The sequence below is a fragment of the Miscanthus floridulus genome, chromosome 12 (genome assembly GCF_019320115.1).
Source record: "Miscanthus floridulus cultivar M001 chromosome 12, ASM1932011v1, whole genome shotgun sequence".
Taxonomy (NCBI): domain Eukaryota; kingdom Viridiplantae; phylum Streptophyta; class Magnoliopsida; order Poales; family Poaceae; genus Miscanthus; species Miscanthus floridulus.
Window position 1 is genome coordinate 81,651,832 of NC_089591.1, and position 18,305 is coordinate 81,670,136.

Here is an 18,305-nt window from a genome sequence, read left to right on the forward strand (position 1 = left end):
ATGCGGCAACAACGTGTGGTCCCCACCGGCCGCCTCGCCACGTTCCAACGCGCAGCCTCCAGCCCGAATGCCCGATCGATCAGAACAATAATGCGAGAACGAGAGGAGAATCTTGGCGAGCCGGGGGCTAATCACGGCGGGACCGGACCGGCTTGCTCGTCAACTAGTGGACGGGCGGTGGTGCACCCGACCGGACCCGACCCGAGTCGCGAGCGGGACGGCCCCGCACGGCAGGCAGCACTAAGCAAGCTGGGCAGCTGGCTAGCTAGCGCGTCAACGTCAGAGCCGCATCGCCTTCGCCGCACCACCATCCACCACCTCGCTAAGCTAACCCGCTGCTTTCCAGTTTCCATCCATCGCCTGTTGTTCTGCCTAATCCCATCCCACCCCATCCTCTCTTGAGTACCTTTGTCTCTGTGCCGACGACGGTGGAAAAGGAAAGCGAGTGAGCCCGGCCAGTCTCCGGCGGCGAGAAATAGCTAAATCCTCCTCAAGCTAGCTAGCCTAGCTCGATCGGACGACCATGGCGTCCATCATCGTCATCGCCGTCGTGCTCGTCCTGGACGTCCTCGCCTTCGTGCTCGCCATCGGCGCCGAGCGCCGCCGGAGCTACGTACGTCAGCAGATCAGCTCTATTCGCTCGCTTCATATATAACCTGCTGCCTTGTTTCTTTCGATTCATTCGATTCGCGACCCGATCGACCGTGCACGCACGAACGCGCAGGCCTACGTGAACGTGGACTCGGTCGGGCGGGCCTACTGCGTGTACAGCTCCGACGCGTCCACGGCGTACGGCGTCAGCGCGCTGCTGCTGCTGCTGGCCGCGCAGGCCGTGGCCATGGTCGCCACCCGCTGCTTCTGCTGCGGCCGCGCGCTCTCGCCGGGCCGCCGCCGGGCATGGTCCGGCATCTGCTTCATCGCCTGCTGGTAACATCCCTCCTCAGCTAACTAATCCAGTTTCTTTACCGCTGCATGCGCTTTGGTTAATCAGATCACCATCACCCGAAACAATACATCGATCACGATCGCTGTGCAATTAGCCCCCTCTGGAATCTGGGTTCTTGCGGTCGTACACGGTACACCTTGCACTCGGCCAGCTTGCTGATCTCAGCTCGTCACTCTGGCAGTTCACCTAATCACCTGTGTGAGCTTCCAGCTTGCAGTCTGTAGTATAGTAGTTTGATACTCCTGCAAGTCAGTTCATCAAGATCACCTGTCAAGCCAAACACGGCTGTCCTGTGCTCAAATCTTAGCAAAAGATGGACCAGAATGACAAGAGCAAGATTAGGCTTCGCTAGTCAGACTTAGCCACTGAACACAAGCGCGGGGAGACTACAAATAAATTGCTTTTCAGCAGGAGGGTAAAAATTAGCACCCTTTAGCTTGTTTAGCATGAGGGCTAAACTAATTGTTAGCCCTGAGATCCAAACACCCCAGAAACTGATTGAACCACGGAAGAACACACACAGTTCTGTACCAGTAGCAGAAGCAGAACAGATGACTAGTCCAAGTGTTGCAGTTGACAGGCAGGCTCGAACGATCGACCTTCTGAATGTGCTCCTCTGTCTCTGTTTGTGATCGAGTGCAGGGTGACGTTCGTGATCGCGGAGCTGTGCCTGCTGGCGGGGTCGGTCCGGAACGCCTACCACACCAAATACACCTCGCTGTTCAGCAAGGACCCGTCCCGTTGCGCCATGCTGCGCAAGGGCGTCTTCGCCGCCGGCGCCGCCTTCACCTTCCTCACCGCGCTCTTCACCGAGCTGCACTATCTCTTCTACGCCAGGGCGCGCGACGCCGCCGACGTGCCCCCGCCCATCGTCGGCGGCATCGGCATGACCCGCATGTGATCCTGTGATTATTTTTGCGGCTGCGGTCGTGATCGCGGTGACAGGCGGTGCAGGGCTGCAGGCAGCCGTGTCCGTTCCGTTCCGTGGAGCCATGCTTGACTGCTCGCTTGTACATGTGCTCGATCGTTCCTTGCATTCCATGGGACCTTGACTGAACTGAAAGCGTGTGATAGTACTGTGACGTGCTGCGTGCTGGTAGCTGTGAATTCGTCCTCTCTGTCTGTAATTCTGTCAGGAACACAACATAGTACATTAGTCATCAGCATTCAGCAGAGAGTGGATTAATTTTTCGGTGTTGTACATTCGCATGGAAGGAATCATCAGAGATTGTCTCGTCCGATGCTGAACTTGCTGTGCGATCTGCACACAGGCAGGCAGGCAAGCTGCGGCTGCGCGGCGACTGTCCTGCTCCCGGCGAGCAGCGAGGCTTTGTTTATCCCGAGACCGCGAGCGACCGCATCTCCGGCTGTGTCCCCGTGAGGTCCGGCAAGGCCGAGCCCCGTTTCTAGCTTCGCCGGTGAGCTAGCCACTGCTGCTACCTTAGCTAGCATATATATGCGCGTGTCTGCCAGTGACAGCGAAGAATAACGTGATCGATCGATCGACCAGCAGCAGCAGGCAGGGGACGATCGACGACGACGACCGGTCGTCTCCGGTACCTGCAGCAGACAGAGCAGCGAGTATCCCTCCCCGTCCAACGTAGGTTGTCCGAAAACAAAGACAAGAACATGCGTGAGTGATCGTGGCCGGCTCGCTGACCCTATCTCTGGCTGACCAAGCGACCAGTGACTGGGGACAGTGAGTGAGATTGAGTGACCGAGGTAGTCTGGCCGGCGGCCTGATGAGCACAACCATTGAAAAATGGTGGTGCTAGGGACCTGCCGACCTATCTCGTAGAGGCTCACCGGATCCATCTCGGACCTCTTTGTGCACTGCTGCTAGATATAGGGGGCAACCTAACCCACGTGCCTTGCAGTTGCAGCCTTCTCGATCTGGTTTCCACTCTCATGACAGTAACACCATGTAATTAAATTCATAACTGAAATTCAAAAAAAAATTTAAATTCATAACTACTGTCAGCATTGCCATCCTTATATCAGTGGGGCAACTTCTTGAGTTGAGCTGAGCCATGTTCAGGTGGCTCTTCCATGACCTCATAGTCATTCAAAAGAACTCAGGGTGACTATGGAGCAAAGAAGTTCAGAAAGACGCTGAAGATGTACCTGCAGAAAGAGCCTCTCCAGGTTTGGACATTGGCACTTGGTAGGCCTTGAGGAACACATAGCTCATCAAACTTCTGAGACTTGATTCAAGAATTCAGCCCCTGGTAATGCTGGGCCAAAGTACAGTTCCAGATAAAGAGCCCAACAGATAAACAAGCTGATGTGGATTCTTTAATTAATTAATTAAATTAATACCAGATACTATGGGCTACGGGTCCTGAAACTTCCACATTTGGGCTACGATGTTCGTCATGCCGCGCCGCGACAGAATTGTTCGAGTGCATGCTCGCGCGCAGCCGACTACGGGCAACAAGTCGCAGGGCATCGCGCTAATTGCACGCAATGCAGGACAGAGCCCCGAGCGTTTTTTCTGGTTCGCGGTGTCGGGGGATCTGAAACGTGGTCGGCGGCACCGGCACCGGCACCGGCACCGGCACCGGTCGTCGTTGTCGCCGCCAACTAGTATATGAATTTCACGCTCGCTGGCGTGCTCGATCTCTGCTGTCTGTCCCCTGCTGCAAGCCTGCAAGGGCGTGTTCCTGTGCGGTCCGGCAAGGGCGATCGAGGCCCGTGTCTAGGCTGGTGAGGAGAGCGCTACCGCGCGACTTGCTGCTACCTAGGCACCTAGCCAGGCAGCGTATGTGCATGCGTGTCTGACGGCCGGCGACGCCGACAGCAGCGGTGGCTGCAGCCTGCAGCGCCCCGATTGGGCCGCCGGCGCCGGGGGAGCGTGCCTTCATTCCGTCCCCGCTGGGCGCTGGCGCTCTGACTGAGTTCCTGCTGTGACCGGAACAACCACGCGGCAGCTGTGCATGTGCTATGCTGTGCTGGCTTTGGTCCTTGGTCGGCCTCGCTCGTCGGTCGAACTCATGACACGTTCAACATGAGCTTAACAATTTTAGCTCACAGTACTTCTCTTTTAATCATCAAAATCTTACTTGCCACAACAGGTGACAACCAAGACACGTTAAACATGTGCTGCACATCACAAGAAACATGTTGCACGAACACAACAAGCTAGCTAGGTAAACGTAGGTCTGAAAATAAGACGAGCAACATGCGTACAGACCCTGATCCCTCTTATCACAGACCATTGACTGAGTGAGTGACCGGTAGTCTTTCGGCCTGATGAACCATTGAGAAATGGTGGTCGTAGGGCTTTTGCTGGGCCAACGCCATGCAGCCTGTTCGTTTGGCTGTGGCTTGTCGTAAACGATCGTAAATTTTTAGTCGGAACAATATTTTTCTCTCACACAAACCAGTCAGCAGTACTTCTTCACGAATCAGTAACGATACGAACCAGCCAACCGAACAGGCTGATGGTCTACTGCCCGGCCGTTTGAACTACTTCAGCATTACTTTTTAGCGAACAAATGGTGTTTTTCTCTCGCAACAAATTAACATAAGCATCAACATAAGCCAAATTTCAGCGAAACGAAAAGGGCCTTGTAGAGGCTGAACGGATTCATCTCGGACTGTCTTGTACTGCTCCTAGGTAGGGAGCAACCTAGCTAACCCACATGCCTAGCGTTTAAGTCTTACTCTCGCTGTCTTGCAGTCTTACCAAGTTACCAGGTTACACTATTATATACACTCCCATAGGTAAATAATAATATTTAGAGATTTTTCTAAAACAATTTCAGAATTTAACTACTATTTTATTATAATATATATACTTCCTACATCCTAAAAAGGCCTTATAGATTTAGTCAAAGTCAAACTATTATAAGTTTGGCTAAGTTTATGAAAAAAATACAACATTTATGACATACTATGTAGCTATATCACGTGACAAATTAAATGGTGCTAATTTGGTATCACAAACATCTGACACATTTTTTTTTATAAATTTAGTCAAACTGACAATAGCTTAACTTTGGAACCTATAAAGTCACTCTTTTCAAGAAAGAGGCAATATCTACAAAATACAACAAATGCATTCATAGCATATATTCATATATACCACTTGTAAGCATTCACAATCAATGTACAAAAGGTAATTCGTTATCAAGTTTTAGAATTTCTTTTCACCGGACTGGAGGGACAACTTACCACACCGACACCGTGTAAACTGTACGGTTGCCATCGATCATCAAGCCAACATAAGCTTGATTAAGGCTCCTGCATCCATCACATTGGCTTTGAATTACACGGCCGGTATAGGAGACACCTACAAATACACACAAATACTTATTATGAGCCAGCCGGTAGATCTTAAGATTGATAAATAAACGTCTCATTGTCGATGATGGGCACATGCCACTCCCAACATGTATTAAGATACACTTCCTTGGACAATTGCTATGTTATACTAACCATGTTTTTTAGGGAATTAATTATATACTAACCAGTAACCATGTTGATAAGTCATCCTCACATATGCCTGGTGTACATGCGTGCACGCATGTCAGCACTTATAGTTAATGGAAAAGCTGAGGCCGGTGTGTACTGGTATGTGTTGTACAAGTATCTGATCTCCCTAGCTTTTGCGTCAATTGGACGCTAATTAGCACACGGTGACGGTGTGGATCATGTACGAAACAGCTAAGATGACCTAACCCGGCCGTGCAACAGAGCGAGCGAGACAGGCATCATGCACCTTCGTATTCCTTCCTTGCAGCAACTAGCACCACCAGCTACTGCAGGTCCCCAATCCCATTTGGCTTTTATTTGCAGACACAAGCTAGCTAGGGCCTTGTTTAGATTGTAAGTTTTTTCACTCTCTCTCCATCACATCAAATCTTTAAACATATACATGGAGTATTAAATGTAGATAAAAAAATAACTAATTACACAGTTTGATTGTAAATTACAAGATGAATCTTTTGAGCCTAGTTAGGCCATGATTGAACAATAATTATCAAATACAAACAAAAGTGCTATAGTGCCAAATACCGATTCCTAACCTCAATCTAAACGAGGCCCAACTCTGATTAGTGAATCAGCGATATGATCTAGGCTGGAATCTAATCAGGCCTCCTTTGTTAGGGTATCTATATATAAAACTACGTGTAACGTGTGATCCAGCCAGATGAAATCCTAGCTAGAACGTGCTCCCCTGATTTTTCTATTAGAGCCGTGTTTGTGGGGTTGGTTTGCATGCAGCTAGGCCCAGTGGCGGAGCTTCATTGGGGCCAAAGGAGGCCATGGCCACCCCTCCGTTTGAGCAATTTGTTAAGAAAACTAGCGATTTCAAACCATTTTTGTTGGTGAATAACCTTATAATTGTTATGTTTGACCTGTCTTCTTCATCATTGGCCCCTCCTGAGATTTCAAGCAAGCTCCGCCACTGGCTAGGCCTATGGATCAGGATATACTCATCCGTTCTAGATTATAGGCCGTCTTAACTTTTCTAGATAATACATCTACAGTTTTTTGCTATACATCTAAATGAATATACAGTATGTCGAGATATACACATAAAAATACAAACAATTTATATTTAATACGGAGGAGTATAGTATTAGTATAGAAAAGTCAAATAAAGCGATTAGTTGGGGGAGAAGAAGAAGACTAGAAGAGCATGGGGGATTTTTTTCACGATTACATCACATGTATTTAGTTAAGAAATAGAAGTTTCGGTACAAGACGAGCCCAAGTAATCCCAAGATTACCACAAGACCCACGAAAAACAAAAAAAAACATCAAGAAAGAGCAAAAAAAAAACATAAGTAGAAGAGCGTGGAGGGTAGTGCTAACAAAGCTGTCAATGTATGGCCTCTTTATTAATCTTAATACATAGGGGAATCGAGAATCGAGATAGATACATATATATGGCTAGGGATCAGGGCTCAGCTCAGGCCTCAGTACCTCAGGCTGCCTGCAGGGATCAAGCCAACCAGAGCCATTGACTTGACGAAAAGCAAGCGTCGCAACGTGCCGCTGAGTACGAACGTACTCCTCAATTATTGCACGCCCACGCCACGAGCACTCCGGCAGCGGCGGCAGCTCGATCGGCGGCAGCGCCATTGCCATCACGATTCGACGGCGCGCGCGGCCGGCCACCAACGGTGTAACGAACGAACTATCCTTGTCATTTCACTCAGCTTTTCGCCAAAAAGGAGAATAAGGACAGATTGTCTGAATTCACGACAGAGCAAGAGAAATTGACGACTTGAAAAGAAAAGAACACACGGAAATGAAAAGAAAAGGAAAAGAGAGGATGAAAAAAAAAACCTTGCAACTTTTAAGCCAACAATACAATGCAAGTTTTGTTTTGCAAGAGCTAGATCGATCGACGCGGAGACAACGGGGGGCATGGTGCGTGGTTCGTGGACGTGCACTCAGCGAGGGCGCATTCTCCTGTCCCGTGCCAAGACATCCAAGTCCTGCGACGGAGCTGACTGCTGACTTGTTGAGGCAGGCACCACACCACACACCAGGCAGCCTTGCACTGCATTCCACGTCTGCTGCTCTTTATTTTTCTCCTTTTGTGGTAACGCGTAAACTAGGAATGAAGCCACACTCTTCTCGTCGTCGTGCCGGGTGGCCAAGCCTATAGACAAAGCTGCACCGGCACTGCCAATCATTGGCACGCATTTGCTGCGTTGCCTGATCCACACTTAGCCCTCGCTTTAGTTTAGTAACCCAACGGATCGGAGCATTAGCTTAGTACGAGTACAAGTTTAGGTCCTGCCGCAAACCAGCTCAGTTGGTTGGTGTTTTCTTTTTTGTTAAACCTGTTCTCCTGAATTCAATTTCTTGACACGGATGTTCATATTTTTTTCGGATCTATTCTTTGATTTTAATGTCGTTATTGTTGTACTAGTGACAATGTGTTCGTCTAATCTCGAGCCTTTTAGTGGTAGGCGATAGTTGTCGATCCCGAGTCTTTCAGTGGTAGGAGACGTGTCCATCGAAAACAAAAAATTTGTGCTGACTTTATCAATCTCGAGATGTACCGGTCTTGTCTAGTTCAGACCTTCAGACGTGCTCATAGGGCTAAGGTACGTGTGTATGTCTTTATAGAGAGCGTGTGTGCGTGCGTATATGTGAACGTGTATTTTTTTTAAAAAAAAAAAACTCAGAGTCGGCCACCTAGCTGGGCAGTTGTCCTATCGGAGCGTTGTTGACTATGGTTGAAGCAACGAAGAACCAGTCACAAAATATTAGTCCCTCCGTTCAAGAAATGATCCAATTCTAAAATGTTATATCAAACGACCTAAAGTTTAACTAAATTATGTAAAATGGTAGAAGTAGTAACATTGATTATACTCAATAGGTACAATTAAATTGAAATAGATTTTCATAATATATATTTGAAGTCATACATGTTAGTACTGTTTTCTATGACCCCAGCAAATCTAGGCCCCGTTTGGCAGGGCTCCACTTCACTAGTGAAGCCATTTTTTTGCTTCAGCTCCACGAACAATTCCACCGGTGGAGCTGAAGCGGTTTTGGTAAATCGTTTGGTAAAATGGCTTCCCTGTGAGATTATGTTTTTAGGGGCCTGTAGGAGGAGCCGGGAGAAGCCACTTTTTTGCTCCATCCCACCCTAAATCACAATGAGAGCATGTTTTTAGGGGCTTCATAAGTGTAGCTATTTTACTTTACACCGTTTGATAGAAAACGGCTCCTGAAGCCGATGGAGAAGTCCTGCCAAACAGGGCCCTAAGATGGTTTGTGACTAGATCTTTAATTGCATCTTTTTATGACACAAGTAGTAATAAACAAAGTGATCAGCACTATACACGTCCTAATCACACGTTATCAGAGATTAACTTCCTCCGCGATAATCTAACAGAAAACATAGAAGGAAAAAAAAAACTGCTGTACTATACTACTACGGGAGTCCAAGTCAACGTGATAGAGCTTGCATCTGAGCTGAAAACAAAGGGGAGAAACTTAGGACGCGTTTGGCGCTGCTCCCGGCGGCTCCGGCTCCTCATCTCGGGTACTGTAGTGACACTGTAGCAGGAGACGTTTCGGAAATCGAGGCACAAAATGAACTGAAAAGAAGCCGAAAAAAGGAGGAGCCGGCGAAGCCACGATTTCGAGCTCCGCCGGCTCCGTGCTACAGTGCATGACCAGTCCCCGGAGCCGGAGCCCCCCGAGCTCCTCCAAACGGGTCCTTAGAGCCTCTTTGGCACGACTCCTGCAGGGACTTCAGCTTCGGCTCCTACAGGAGCTGTGTCAAACGCCTGTTTTGGAAAGGGCCCCGTATGAGGAGCCGGTCAAGAGCCGGAGCCATTTTTTGTCTACGCAGGAGAAGCCTAAAAACGAGCTTCGTGCGGCTCCTTGCTGTGGGTTCACGTCGTCTAGTGTGAAGGAGCTGTTTTGCCAAACGTTTTCCAGAACCCTCCAGAGGAGCTGCTCATTCAGAGGAGCCAGAGCCGGAGCCATTTTCAGATGAGTCAGAGCCCTGCCAAACAGACCCTTACTATTCACAACAGGTTCGACTTATCTCTGACCACCTCGTTTTTTAACTGTATACTCACCTTGACGTCAATTCCGTCTCTCTGGCACAATCTGCTGATGCACTCTAACTGCTACATTTCTTTTAAGGTTACTTGTCTTAATCAGTACCCCGTCAAAAAAAAAGTGCAACTGCAGGTTTCGTGTCAGTGAAATTAACTCAAATTTGACTAAATTTATAGTGAATAGTATTAACAGTTATGTCTTTAAATATATTTATTATGACAATATATTTCATAACTAATCTAATAATACCCATTCTATATCATAAATATTATTGTTTTTTAATATAACTTTGATCAAAATTCAAATCATTTGATTTCTCGAACAACTATAATTGCATTATTTTGGAGACCGATGAGCAAAACAGAACAGTTCCGTGTGGTCTCAACTTCTCACAGCGGTCTCGATTCTAGGCCAGCTTCATTTGCCATGCCATCTGTTTTTGCCGTTGTACTACTGGCCACCGAACGTGCGTCTTCCTTGAATTGTGCCATGTAGATGTGGCAGGCCGGTCTAACCCAAGTTTCACTTTATATTATCAAAAAAAAAAAAACACCAAGTTTCACTTTTACCTCAACCCACTAGGAAATATATGGACAACTCCTTGGCTAGCTCGAAAATGTAGATCACTTTGATTTTATCCCAAATCAAACTTCTCTAACAAAAGTTCACATAAAAATATTGTTTGGCCCATGCTGATATCGGAATAACATAACACATGATCTTCTTGTGCAACACATTTTGCTTGCTGGTTCCCAAAGCTAGTTAGTGGTGGTCGTACGAGAACCACTATTCTAACGAGATATTTGCCGCGGGCCCCACCCGTCATGGTCGGTCCCGGGATCAGCACCTGGCACGCCTCGACGTGCCGAGCAGTCAGGATGCAAGCACGCCGCCGCTTCGGCCGCTAGTTCTCTTTGCGGGTTCTGCGGTGTCCACCAGGGCAGAAGCATGCAGTCCGCTGGGCTTGGCGGTGGAGCCTGCATGCATACTGGAGGTAGACTAATTCCCTTCGTAGGGCCACCATGGCGACGGACCCCGAGCTAGCCAACCGCCCAACACTCTGGCGCGCGCGCGCGAGAGAGTAGTGCGGTGCCACAACCACAACGGCGGAGAGCCGGAGACAAACACTCCAACAGGTAAGTAAACGCGAGAAGGACGAGCGAACTTCGGAGTGCGAAGGAGAGTGACGACGCCCCGCGCACGCAGCAGCAGTAACAAGCCGAGCGGAAGCTGTAACAACGACACGAAACCAAAAACCTCGCGTATAAATCCGCTCGCCGTTTGCCCCCCCCCCCCCCCCCCCCCCCCCGCTCCGGTCCGCTCGCCGCCGACCGACCACAGCCCCGGCCGGCCGCGCGAGTGGGTGGGTGGGTAGGTGGGTGCCGGTGCCGGAGGGACGGCAATGCCGGAGGCGGCGCGGGCGCGGGGCCTGCTGGATCCGGCGGGCGAGGGGGAGGCGGAGCAGGAGGAGGAGTTCTACGAGTCGCTGGATCGGATCCTCTCCTCCTCCTGCTCCTCCACATCGGCCTCCGCCTCCGACGACGACGCCGACCACCGCCGCCGCCGCAGCAGTCGCCACCACCTCTTCCACCAGCACCACCACAACCCGCCGCCGTCCTCCGCGTACGACGTCTGGATCTCCGAGCCCACATCCGTCGAGGAGCGCCGCCGCCTCCTGCTCCAGCGCCTCGGCCTCGCCTCCGCCCCGCCGCCGCCTTCTCCGCCTCGCCGCTCGCCGTCGCCTCCCGTGTCTCCCCCGGCCTCACCTCCGGCGCCCGCGGAGGAGCCCAGATCCGGCGGCGGCGGGCTCGGGAGGCCCCCGCTGGCGCGGAATCCCAGCTCCAGCGGCGGGGAGCAGCAATGCCGGATCCGGAACCTGGACGACGGCACGGAGTTCGAGGTCGGGGAGGTGCACGAGGAGGAGGTGGTGCGGGAGGTGGGCACCGGCCGCCACCTCACCTTCGAGGAGTTCGAGCTCTGCGTCGGCCGCTCCCCGATCGTGCACGAGCTCATGAAGCGGACAACCACCGCGGCCTCCGCGTCCGCCTCCCACCACGCCGCCCCTGCGTCCAGCAAGCCCCGGAGGAAGCCCGGAGGCGGGTGGCTGCGCGGCATCAGGCAGCTGGCGGGCACCGTCGCGTACGGGCGCCGCAGCGCAGACGTAGGGGACAAGGAGAAGGAGAGGAAGGAAAGGGAGGCGCGGCGCCTCAGCTCTGCCACCGATGACAGCCTCGATGGCTCCGGCTCGCGCAATGTCGGGAGGGTCCGGGTGCGCCAGTACGGAAAGGCGTGCAAGGAGCTCACTGGGATGTTCATGACGCAGGAATTGGCTGCCCACTCAGGTTCCGTGTGGTGCATCAACTTCAGCCTGGATGGACGATACCTTGCCACTGCTGGAGAGGATCGTGTGATCCATGTGTGGGAGGTGTCGGAGGGAGACAGAAAGGGCGAGTTGCTCGGGGAAGCTTCGGTGGCGAAGGAGAGTGGTGGTGGCTGTAGCCCATTTCTCGCTGTTGTTGGGAATGATTCACCGGAGATCGCTGCATTGTCATTGTCCTGTGCTAATGGGGGCTATGTGGAGAAGAAGAGAAGGCCGAGGAAACAGAGCAATCGGAAGTCTGTCGGGTCTGATCATCTAGTTGTTCCGGAGTGTGTATTTGGTTTCAGAGACAAGCCAGTTTGCTCGCTTCTGGGACATGCCGCCGACGTTCTTGATCTTTCATGGTCCAAATCTCAGGTACGAATTCGTGATCTTCATCTCAATGTCATTTTTGGGTATTTTTTGTATTAATTCTGAAACATCTCATTCAATAATTGCACAGACAAATTTTCTTCAGGCAGAAAAGAAACACTTAATGTCTGTTGTGATGAATTCTAGTATGGCTGTAAAGAATACTGTTGTCAAATGGCCATAAACCAAATGAATGTCCAATGTTGCAAGCAAATCATTTTTGGCATTTTGCCACATGGGAAATTGGGCATATGTCTCAGCATGTAACAGGAGATCCTGTTGCTGAAAACTACACTAATTATGCAACAGTACCTGGTGAATTTTCTTGCCGCATGTAATAGTTTGCGCATTACTTATCTGTGCAAATCTGATATTATTGACATGTCTGTTCAATAAAGAAAAATACAACATATTTATATTCATCGCGAACCTTCCACTGTTATAAGAAGGTTACTGCCCTGCTCTTTTTAGGCGTGCTTCTTTTTGGCACTTTAGGTCTTATTAATGTTCGATCAGGAAACAGTCAGTACAAGCTATTGGCCCATACTGTCAGAAAATAGTTATGATTTACACCTTCTCTTGCAGTACTTGATCTCATCCTCCATGGACAAAACTGTTAAGCTCTGGGACATCACTACCAGTACCTGTTTGAAAACATTCTCACATACGGACTATGGTGAGTTTTGTCACATGATATATCTCTATCCATTTGTTACGGTCTCTTCTTTTTTTCTTAAAAAGAAAGATGCATTCCCTTTTATTCCTCAGTACAAATTGTTTCAACTTTGGACCGTCCTGACAGATAATTTTGCTTCTTTGCAATCGAACGTTTGGCAGTGACTTGCATCCAGTTCAATCCTGTAGATGATAACTTCTTCATTAGTGGATCGCTGGATGAGAAAGTTCGCATTTGGAATGTCCGAGATCGTAAGATTGAGGATTGGAATGATCTTCATGAGATGGTTACCGCTGCTTGTTACTCCCCTGATGGACAGGTTGAAGTAGTTCCTTTCTAGTACATATTTCTTTTTACTATAAAAATGTTCTTTGATTTTGATCTCTGTTGCCTTTGAAGGTTGCAATGGTGGGCTCTCACAAGGGAAGCTGTCATATATTTGATACATCTGGTATGACAGCCTTGCTCTCACACATTCTGACTCATGTGCAGTTATTCTTTTTTTATTTTTGCTAGAGATTTATACACCGACGAGTGATAACCTTGAGAGCTCCAGTTCCTCATATGATGAACTCATATTCATATTGGTTTAATCGTTGCAGAGAAGAAGCTTCGGTACAAAAGTCAGATAGATTTAAGAATTAGGAAAAAGAAGTCTGGCCAGAAGAAGATAACTGGCTTCCAGGTAATACAACACAGAGCATCCATTTCCCCGCCAACTTCTTCTTTTTGTTTGTTAAGAAAGGCACATTCTTATTTTGGACCCCACAAGGAAAACATCAATCTGACACCTCCAGTCTCCGGTGTTTTTTTTAAAATGAAACCTCCAGTCTCTGGTGTGATACTGTTGTCTACCACTGAGTTAAATATCTGTGTTCCTTATGATAGTTTGCTCCTGGAAGCTCCTCGGAAGTTCTGATTACTTCTGCGGATTCAAGAATACGTGTTGTTAACGGCGATGAATTTGTTCACAAGTTTAAAGGTAATGCCTCATTCTCCTGCCAATCTGCCATGGTAAATTTGTGATCAGTTACATGTATTATTTTCATCTAATATAAAGGATATTTTCCCTTGCCTTATGGAGCTGTATGGGCTTGTGTGGTAGTTCTGGGGTTTTAAGTTTACTTGGCGTTTGACTTTAATCCTTTCACCAGGGTTTCGGAACACGAGTAGCCAAATCTCAGCTTCTGTAGCTCCGAATGGGAAATACGTCATCTGTGCCAGTGAGGATTCTCACGTCTATGTGTGGAGACATGACAACAGTTCCCACCCTAGCAGGAGCAGGAGTACAGTTGATGTAACCAACTCATATGAACATTTCCACTGCCATGGTGTAACCGTGTCTGTCACATGGCCTGGTGCTGAAACCCGAGGTTCGTTTGGATCTCGAAGCAGCAGGCACAGTGATTCAGATGGAGCAGTGAACTCTGGTCGAGACCTCCCAGTTGAGAACACTCAGCACAATTCTGATGCAGCTGATATCAGATACAATGAGAGCCCAGTTTGCGAAGGTGTGACAAGCAGAAGCACCAGTAGACATCAATGTGATGGAGCATCCACATCCTGGCCTGACGAAAAATTACCGTCAGCCAAGAGCAGCCCTGGTCACTGCTCGTCCGATCTTTGCATGGGAGCTATGGATGTCCAGCGCAGGTCTGCGTGGGGTTTGGTGATTGTCACGGCTGGGCGGGGAGGCGAGATCAGGGTGTTCCAGAATTTTGGCTTCTCAGTTCAAGTGTAAAGCAAGCGTGAGATCATGCAGATAGGGGTTTGTTTGGTTCTTTACTGTATAGATATCGGTAGGTCGTCAACAGTTTTACTGAAAAGTTCTCTCTGTTGCTCTGTCTCGTTGGATGCTTCAAGATTGTACTCCCAGAACCACACTATCATATGGTTAACACTACCACTTGTTCATACAATACAAATTTTTGTGTAACTGTATGCTTAGCACACATTACCTTAATTTGTTCGTATCTAATTTTCATACAAGTAATATATGAAACGAAAATATTTTCCAAAATTCATGAGTTTACATTTTCAATTTTACACATCCATACTTTCTGCATTTTTCCTATGTTTCAGGTGTCTGATTTTTTGTTGTTCTTGAGCCAACATTGACTAAAAAAAATGAATTTGTCTTCTGTGAGTTGCCCTTTTAATTGTATATTGGTTTTCTTTTTATGTCTTTTGTGAGTTGTCCTTTTAAGTGTGTTCGTTTGTTGTCTAAGAGTGATACCTGTTGCTAGTGCCTGAGATTTTAGATTTGAGCTCTTCTCAGGCGATGTGCATGGATTTAGGTTTGGAAATGATCTTGGAAAGGCAAGCCCGCTACGCGGAGGAGGCAAGCGTAGGGGCCGAGCGCAAGGCAGCGTGGCCACCACCGGTGTGTGGGCGGAGGTAGACGGTGGTTGAGTCAGGGAGGGGCGGGGGAGGCACTGAGATGGGCCGGCGACGTTGGGACCGGACGCGGCCGTCCAGACGGGGGCGAACTCGTAGCCACGATGATGATGAGATGTTGAAGATGACCTACCAGCCACACAATTAAGATCTCCAATGGCTCTGATTCGGCATGAGAGAGAGAGAGAGAGAGAGAGAGAGAGAGAGAGAGAGAGAGATCAGGCACCTGATGGATGGCAATTCCACCATTCTTATGTGACCATGGCATTTTGCTTGCGCTAACAAGAATGCTGTTTAGCTTTGTGTTGTCTAGCGACTAGGGTGTGCTAGTACTAAATGCTTTGACACAAACTTAATTTTATTGTCATGATAAATCACTGCACAGATCTTACATCCTCGCTCCAGCTACAGATCAAGATTCACTGATCTAACTAGCCGCCACCATTTAATTTCGTGGTAAGGACGAGAAGAACAGTGAAGGCATAGGAGAATCGAGCTGCTCACATTCCTAGCTGGATATGAGGATATCTCATCAAAACGGGACACACTCCATGCTAGGAACTTGGAAGCACTACCTGAACCTGATGAGGCCGCACTGCTAAAACCGGAGCCCCTCAAGACGGCGACCGGCTGGCACTCAGTTCCCCGGCGGTGTCCAGCTGAGGTTGAGGCCGGCGATGTCGCCCCACGCGCCCGCGAAACCCCCCGCGGCGGCACCAGCCGCTGCTCCGTCGTCCCACGGCGCGAGCCCGTCATAAAAGTCCGGGACCACCGACTGCCACGAGGAGGAGAAGGCCGCCGGTGCAAGTGCAACACCGCTGCCGACGTCGAACTGCGGGAAGAAGCTGCCGTCGCTGAGGAAAGGGAAGGCGGACGGGAAGTCCGGCAGGCACGCGTTCGCGAGCGACGGCGGCATCGGCGGCGGCGACGCCGACGCTGACGCCGCGGACGAGGGCTTGGCGGAGACCCTGCGCCGCTTGCCGCCCCCGCCGGCGCGCCGCGAGGCGCCGCCGACGGGGACGTTGCGCAGCGTGCCGCCGTGCGTCCAGTAGCGGCGGCACGCGCGGCAGAAGTGCCGCGGCTGCGCCGTGCTGTAGTTGTTGTAGTAGCAGAACTTGGTGTTGGTGGAGCGACAGCGCGGGCACTCCAGCTGCTGCTGCCTCGGCTGCTGGCCCTGGCCCTTGCGCGCGGCATCGTCGCCCTGCCACGCCACCCACAACCGCACGCGTCAGTGATGATCGGCTACTTGGTACGCTGCAGATTCGCAGACGCGGAACTGCCGTGCGTGCCGTCTTCTGTGGGATCGAGATCGATGACGCTGCAACTGACCTGCTGGTGGAACGCGGAGGAGTCGAGCGGGGGCTCAGCGTCGGAATCGGCCGGACGCTTGGAAGCACCACCGGCGGCGGCTGAGAGGATCGAAGCTGCAGGCGCCATCTCCCGGGCGAGCAGAACCGCGCATGCCGAGGGCGGACGACGGCGTCTGCGGCGGCTTAATAGACGCCCAGCAGCGATCCGGCCGAGAGCTAGCTAGTGCGCGGCGCAATCAGCTGGCTGGCTAGCGCTGGTCCGGCCCTGTGGGCGCTGGTCTGGTCTCACTCACCACCTCGCTAGCTCTCTGGGTGACCTGGGATGAGAAGGACTAAGGAGAGGAGCGAATACGATCGAGGGCTGCTAGCCGCCGGCCAGGCTATTTGTAGACGGTGGAAGGGCATGGGATGGGATGCCAGTGGCAGCGGCCGCGGCAGCAGCGAGAGAGACGTAAGCTAGCCGTCGCCGTCAAGTCCGACCTGGACGGCAATCAGCTCGCGCGGCGTTGGCTGGCTGGTCTGGTGTGTCTCGAGTCGACGGGTCGTTGGTTTGGTTGCATTGCATTGGAGACATGGGGACGGGGGACTGGGGAGGGGGAGGCCGGCGCCGGACCGGACAGGCGGACACCGCATGCAGTGCAGAGTGCGGCGTGGAGCCTCTTTCGCTACCTAGTAGATGCGTGCGCCGAGGCACGGCGACTTGGCTCCTTGCGCCGCCATTGGCATTGGCGGCCAGCTCCATCGCGCAAGGCAACGGTGACGGAAGGGCGCGAGTAGCGAGGCCAGCCCAGAGCGCGAGGGCGGCACGGGATCGAGATGGACCGGTCACGCACGGCACGACGACGTGCGCCGGCGGCCCGCGTGGCGGCGGCGGCGTGAACGGCCTATGGCGCCGGACCGGACGGACGGACGGAGAGAGACGGGGGCCGATCGCGTTCGCGTTCGCGTCGGCGTTAACAGGGACCGGCGGTGGGCCCCGCGCGCGTGGAGAGAGGGAGACGGTTGGCGGGAGAAAAGACGCGGCGAGCGGGCCCTGGTCGGTGGCTTTTCCTCGCAGGCAGGGCCCCGCGAAAGCGAAGGCGGGGACTGACGAAGCGCTGTCGCTGTCGCCGTCGGCTGCGGCGTGTTTCGTTTCGTTCGTCCACCTGTGGGATGCCAGTGCCGGGCCATGGCCGCCGCCCACCGCCTGCTGGCCAATGGCCAGTGCCTAGCCAGCCACCCTGCTGTCTGCACGGCTGCTCCTGCTCTGCGACTGCGCCCATGTGTCCAGTAGTGAACCAAACCACAGGATCTCGACTTCTTCAGTTCTTCCTAGATGGTCCTGTGTTACCTGCAGCTGCAGGCAGCAGATTTCTAACCGTCGTAATCGGTTACTGTATGACATCACTGGAAACCTCTTCTCGAACGTACAGAGTTGCTGGGTTTACTCTGCGACATTGGCGTGCGATTCCTGTCGTGTTCTTCGTGTTCATGCATCGCATCGCATAGTATTCTCATCGCAAGGGTGCGTGCGTAGGTAGTACTCAACACAGGACGCGTATGGTTCCCCGGCAAGGCAACAGACGTCGTGCTCGTGCCGGTGGCGGTCTTGAGTGCGCCAGTTAGCGGTGATGGATCGATCATCGATGTGCCCCATTCCATTCATTCGATGGGCTGGGCTGTGGCGTAGGGCAACTGGACAAGAAGCGAAAACGGCAGCAC

At 51.2% G+C, this 18,305-nt stretch overlaps 3 protein-coding genes across 3 annotated transcripts; 2 read left to right on the forward strand and 1 right to left on the reverse strand.

Annotated features, from left to right (window-relative positions):
• Positions 1-320: 320 nt before the first annotated feature.
• Positions 321-2,185, forward strand: LOC136496544 (uncharacterized). The gene is made up of 3 exons (XM_066492247.1): positions 321-613; positions 725-927; positions 1,589-2,185. Exons 1-3 carry the CDS (start codon positions 524-526, stop codon positions 1,845-1,847), a joined length of 552 nt encoding a protein of 183 aa, XP_066348344.1. The 5' UTR covers positions 321-523; the 3' UTR covers positions 1,848-2,185.
• An 8,244-nt stretch (positions 2,186-10,429) lies between these two features.
• Positions 10,430-14,893, forward strand: LOC136496787 (uncharacterized). Its single transcript, XM_066492547.1, has 7 exons — positions 10,430-12,227; positions 12,807-12,897; positions 13,059-13,216; positions 13,297-13,348; positions 13,500-13,582; positions 13,786-13,879; positions 14,052-14,893. Exons 1-7 carry the CDS (start codon positions 10,893-10,895, stop codon positions 14,636-14,638), a joined length of 2,400 nt encoding a protein of 799 aa, XP_066348644.1. The 5' UTR covers positions 10,430-10,892; the 3' UTR covers positions 14,639-14,893.
• Positions 14,894-15,634: 741 nt separating this feature from the next.
• LOC136497121 (dof zinc finger protein DOF5.8-like) lies at positions 15,635-17,131 on the reverse strand. Its single transcript, XM_066492908.1, has 2 exons — positions 16,624-17,131; positions 15,635-16,495 (listed from the first exon to the last, which is right to left on the reverse strand). The coding sequence occupies exons 1-2, from the start codon at positions 16,729-16,731 to the stop codon at positions 15,932-15,934; spliced, it is 672 nt and encodes a 223-aa protein (XP_066349005.1). The 5' UTR covers positions 16,732-17,131; the 3' UTR covers positions 15,635-15,931.
• Between the last annotated feature and the right edge of the window lie 1,174 nt (positions 17,132-18,305).